The following is a 6,000-nucleotide window of genomic DNA, read 5'->3' on the forward strand; positions in this document are numbered from 1 at the left end:
ACACTCTGAAGCACATACATAAACTCGGCAGTTTCAGCCCTGCAGAAGCCTCTGGTGTCCTAATTTCATCCATGCAAATTATGAGGGCACACAATTAAAATTCTGAATCACGGCATAGCTATTTATAGCCTATTTCACTGTTTAAAAGGGGCCTGTCACGCCAAATAATGTCCCCCAGTCAAAGTGTCCCACTCTACGTCACAATGGGATTCGATCAACTGTTAGCGTCCGTTGCTATATCAGCGGTGTGATGACCTAATGTTAAGAGTTTTGGAGATTATTACAGCCTAAATTACGTTATTTTCATCATTGCTATGCAAACAAGGCTGATTTCCGCAAAAGTTTTTTAGATAATAAAATGAAAACATTAATTCTTACTACTTTTGGGTACCTTGTTAACACTACAACATGAAGTCCATGTCTTAAACATTGCTACGTTTCGGAAATAGTAAAGAAAACGTGTAATCTGCTTGACACATTAAAGTTACTTACCTATCAGATCACGAAGTCAGCTAATTTCCACTCCATTCATATACAAATCCGTTTGATTCATACACTGGCTTGTCTGGCTGTCATGTTTTTATTTTAACCTGCCCTACCCTTATCTACACTGAACTAATATCATTTCAGTAGTCCTCTACTATGATTTAAAAAATATATATCTCGCATAGCTCATATATGTATTTGTTGTAAGTCCTAGGATACAACAATGAATAATGTGGAACAAATAAATACCATCAAAGGATACTTTACAACTTACAATAATGTACCTTGTGAAACAGCTGTGAAAACCAACCTGGCAATATTTTAGATTTTAATACATAAACTTTGTTTTTGGTACAGTTGTGTCATTCATTTATTTTCACAGATTGTTTTGTGCACTCACATGGCAATCATAGACTCATGGAATTTTGCCTGTCAATAGGCAGATTCAGAAGGGGGACTTGAAAAGTCCAGGCACTGCTGCTCTCTTTGTTCTGAGTGTTTGAAGTGCTAGTATTTTTAGTTCATCTGTGTATCTCACATATTATGTGTCCAGTATGATAGAGCAATAACTTTTTTAGCAGATAAAAAAAAAAGAATAATAAATAAATATATATATATATATATATATATATATATATATATATATATATAACCAGGTAGGCCAGTTGCGAACAAGTTCTCATTTACAACTGCCACCTGGCCAAGATAAAGCAAAGCAGTTCGACAAAAACAACAACACAGAGCTATACATGGGATAAACAAACGTACAGTCAATAACACAATAGGAAAATCTATATACAGTGTGTACAAATGTAGTAAGATTAGGGAGGTAAGGCAATAAATAGGCTATTGTGGCGAAATAATGACAATTTAGCAGATAATGACAACATAACAACAGTAGCTGTAGATTATGTAATGTAAAGTTGGAGGGTGGTTGGTAGTGGAGGACATCAGGTGGATCAATGTCTGGGTGTTGGGCAGAACCACTAGGTCCTGGAGAACAGGTAATGGAGGACATCAGGTGGATCCACGTCTGGGTGTTGGGCAGAACCACTAGGTCCTGGAGAACAGGTAATGGAGGACATCAGGTGGATCCACGTCTGGGTGTTGGGCAGATACCCAGACATTAACGGAAAAGGGTAGGAGACAGAGACTTAAACAAGAAAACACACAAATTACACTTTACTGTGGGAAAATTTGATGGATTAGTGCAGTGTTATGAAATAAATTAACAGCAGGCAATCATTTTTACCTGGTCAAAAACCTCCACATCCTTCTCAGTCCGTGCCTGAAGGGCGTACTCGAAGGCATTCTGATCTGGTTTGACAACTTCCACCACATCAGGTGGGGTTTCAGTGATCTAAAAGTGCATTATACAAAAATAGCAATAGACAAACAACAACACTAAGTCAATCAAAAATTTTAAAGACTACAGTATATGCAATAATTGTATATACAATTGCTTTGTTAACTTCAGTCAACAGCTGCGGCTCCCGTATGTACTCGGCCTGAATGCTGCTGTTGTGTGCAAAGAGAATTACCTTCATGTTGTTCTCCCACCCTTCCTGGTACCAATCAAGGGACTTGCCCATGGCAGACTTGAGGGACTGGTTGGTCCATTCACCAAACCTGGAGGAGGGGGTAGGAAAGCGATATCTACTGACAATGTAAGATATTGAAATATGTCTGATTATGTACCATGGAAAAACAAAAACAAATTGTAAAAAATAAATTAAATAAAACCTATAACATCCGTACCTTGTTCCAGCATTCATGACCTCGGTCACTCAAGATGTCCACCATCGCCTTGAGGTGGCCTCGCTAGTCTCGTCCTTGATGGGTATCATGAAAAATGAAAATCTATTTTTGGTTCCAAGCACCCTTTTTAATGGGTTACAGACGGGAATTTAGAGTTAAGCACGTACTCTTCCTTTACTGACCTTAATGGGTATTGCTTCCACCCACTACGTAAAGTGATCGGTCGCCGGCAGACACCAGCTGTTGCCATTCCTGGATTTCGTGAAGGGTCCGATGAGGTCCACCCCTAACATTTAAAGTGTTAGAGAGAAGATTACTTTATTCTTACCCATAAAATGATATCTGTGTCATACAGTCTGCAGATTTTCATATTTGTAAGGATACTGACACACACACATTCTGTAATACTCTGCTGTGGTCAAATAAAGAAAACATTACAACATTTTAATTGAGACACTTACCGATCATGTGCCATGGTGAAACAACTTTGATGGCCTTCAACTCCGGTGCCACAGTCTTCGCCCTCTCAAACTTCTGGCATGCTAGACAAGGTACTGACCTTTAAGCAAAAAGTGACAAATTGAAACGTGTGCTCTCTGATATGACATTATTTGAAATCATAATAATTTCAGATATAATAGAATGTGATTGATAAACAAAAGGTTATTTCACTTGCCCAGCTGTCCACCTCCTTGACAATTCCCCTTCAGAAGAAGCTTAGGTTGATTTTGGCATTCATGCACTTCACTCCGAAATGTCCAGCATGCATCTCTGTCAGTACAGGCCTCCTTCTCCTGTTTAGTAAAAATCACCCTCTTGTGTGGCTGGCCATCCTTCCCCTGTAGGTAGATATGATTGCCTAACAAGTTGGAAGAGAAGAGTTGTTGAAATACTCACGTCTAAGTATATTTGCACTGCTGTCTTTCTCTCTCTGTTTCTCTCTCTCCATCTCTATTTCTGTTTGTATTCCACTCTCTTCTCACCTCTCTCTCCCTCTCTCTTTCGTCCTTTCTTTCTCCCCCCCTCTCTGTGTCTGTCTAGCGAAGACACCTAGTTTACATCTATCCATTTGATTGATCAGGTTTAACTTAGCTAGACACCTCAATATGACAGACATAACTATATCAGTGGAGTCAATTGAATGGTATCAACCACATGTGTTTGATACCATTCCATGTACTCCGTTCCAGACATTATTATGAGCCATCCTCCCCTCAGCAGCCTCCACTGACCTATATGTATAGCTAGCAACTAGCTAACGTTAGATGGAAAATGGTTGTACATAGCTAAATTCGTCCAGTTATCTAATTGAATTTAACTGCTTAACGTTACCCTGAATTGTGAATTTCTCTGAATGTTGCGCCTCTTGCCGAGATCAGTGGTGTCTTCATAGTACTTCGCCTGGTTGGAAAGATAAAATAAAATCTCCTCGAGGGATGCCATTGAAGTGCAAGCTACATACAAACAGAAAGCTGCTATAACAGTTACAGTAGCTTGCTAACGTTAGCTAAATAAAACTGTCTGGCTAGCTGGCTTGCTGACTAGGCAGGCTGAGGTGTATAAGTACAGTAGCTAGCAACAACAATCTATAAAAACAGCTTAAATAATTTATTCCTATTTAAAAATATGTAGTTAAGACAAATAAATGGTAAAGAAAGGGTTCTCTCTCAAGTCTTTTCGGTCCTCTGAAGCAGCAGGTAGTCAGCAGGTTGTCACCATCAAAAACACCGTCCTTGGAGAGCAATTCTGAGGTAATAATTTTGCGCGGACTGCTTTTATGCGGTGAAATAGAACTAGAACTACCTGCAGCCTCCTATGAGGTAAAATAGAGCCAAGCAACCAGCATAGCAACAGATGCTTTGGTTCATTACTTGATCCGGTCAGAATGTGGCAAGTTCTAGCAACAGCCTTAGCAACAGAAGCTAGAACTCATTGAATCCCATTGTGACGTAGAGGGGGACACTATTTGACCAGGAGACACTATTTGGCACGACAGGCCGCAATACCTGTCATGTTGATATGATTTACATTTTTCTTCCATATGGCTGGTTTCACATTCGTCCCCTGGGATCATAAGGAACAATCATCTAAAACATTTACATTACATTTACATTACATTTACATTTACATTTACATCTAAAACAATTGCTATGTGTATTTACAATCCCCTTCGCCAGACGGATTACTCATTTACCTTGCTCTTATCAATAGCTCTTATCCATTTATAAATTACAGTGCATGGAGAATGCTGTTATCTCTATCGGAAAGTAAGTAGATGCTTTTTCCACTTGGAACTGGCAGGTTCGCTCTATCTTATTTATGGTTTCCTTATCTGTAGACACACCTCCGCCACACGTTCATTTCTTAGCTCTCCATTCCGAATGAATAGCAGGTGAATAGCATGCTATTCTCATGCTTAAAGTTAAGGTCAGAATACTCATAGAGAGAAAAGTGCATACAAATTGAATTAAGTTCCATTTACGCGTGCTTAACTCAGGTTGGAATCGGGAACATAATGAGACATGGAAATTAACACTGCCTTAATGTGGTGGTGATCCCATTTGTGTGTGTATGTGTGTGTATGTGTGTGCACACGCGGTCACCTGTGTGCTTGTGTGTGAGTGTATGACATGTGTAGGTTTCTGTTTGCTTTTGTTGATATGGGCTTCTGCTGGTGTGTATATGTATGTGTTTATATTCTCCCAAAGTACGTCTGTCTTTCCTTCATGTAGGAGTGGAGTAAGCGAGTGATGGAGGACGTTCTATCCGAACTGTCCTTGCCTGAGGTGGAGGCCCAGAAAAGTGTGGGGTCCACGGCTGAGGCCAAAGAGGACCTGGAGCGTTCAGTGGACAACTCCAACAACCTGCCCCCCCGCGAACGCAAAGCTGGCTGCAAGAACTTCTACTGGAAGGGCTTCACTTCTTGCTGACGGAAGAAAAGCCTGACCACCTTATGACACGATGCTGCCAATCACATCACACCGCCAACCTGCATCTGACTAATGCAGCCAATCAACAGTTAGCTGTGCCTGATGACAATTCCTGAAATCAACAGAATGATGTACCTGCCAAATTTATGAAATAAAGAGAAAATAATTTTATTTCAGTGGGTCAGTTATTTGTATAACCAAAGCAAAGACTACCCTTTATTCATTTATGCATACATTACCCTTTATTAATTTATGCACAGATTACATCTAGTAGTGGCTGATGTAACACTCAAATACAATCACCCTCAAACACTCACACTGACACTAGGTTAGTGAGTGGCTAATCCTCAAAAAGGGCTTCAGTTTTTGAGATACCCCTACCTGTAGGACAAAACACAACCATGTTTTTTCACATCTTTAATGTCTCCCATTTATGAAATGGATAGTTTTGAAAAACTATTTTACTGCAAAAGTAGTAAAATGTATAGATATTGTGTCACACTCCGTAAACACAAAACATGCAGAATAATGCCTGGCTGGAGGGGGTTGGGCTACAAATTTGCTCTCATTCAGTGCTGTATGGTCATGCCTGACAAAAATACATAGTTACACATGTTTTTCGATGTTGTGACTGTTGTAATCGGCTCTAAAGAAAAAACCCACTAAACCAGGGGTGTCAAACTAATTCCATGCCTAGTGTCTTCTGGATATTGGTTCCTCTTTTCAGTTAAGAACTAGACAACCAGGTGAGGGGAGGTCGTTACTAATCAGCGACCTTAATTCCTCAATCAAGTACAAGGGAGGAGCAAAAACCTGCAGACACTCA

General features: G+C 39.9%; 1 protein-coding gene across 1 annotated transcript in view; it reads left to right on the forward strand.

Moving 5' to 3' along the window:
• The window catches only part of LOC106579784 (somatostatin-2), a 38,051-nt gene extending 32,706 nt beyond the window's left edge, over positions 1-5,345 (forward strand). Inside the window, exon 11 of the mRNA XM_082966131.1 lies at positions 4,977-5,345. Coding sequence (XP_082822257.1) covers positions 4,977-5,174 — 198 coding nt within the window. The 3' untranslated portion in view covers positions 5,175-5,345. The remainder of the gene's footprint in view (positions 1-4,976) is intronic.
• The last annotated feature ends 655 nt before the right edge of the window (positions 5,346-6,000 follow it).

The sequence above is a fragment of the Salmo salar genome, chromosome 20, assembly GCF_965601325.2.
Source record: "Salmo salar chromosome 20, fSalSal1, whole genome shotgun sequence".
Classification (NCBI taxonomy): domain Eukaryota; kingdom Metazoa; phylum Chordata; class Actinopteri; order Salmoniformes; family Salmonidae; genus Salmo; species Salmo salar.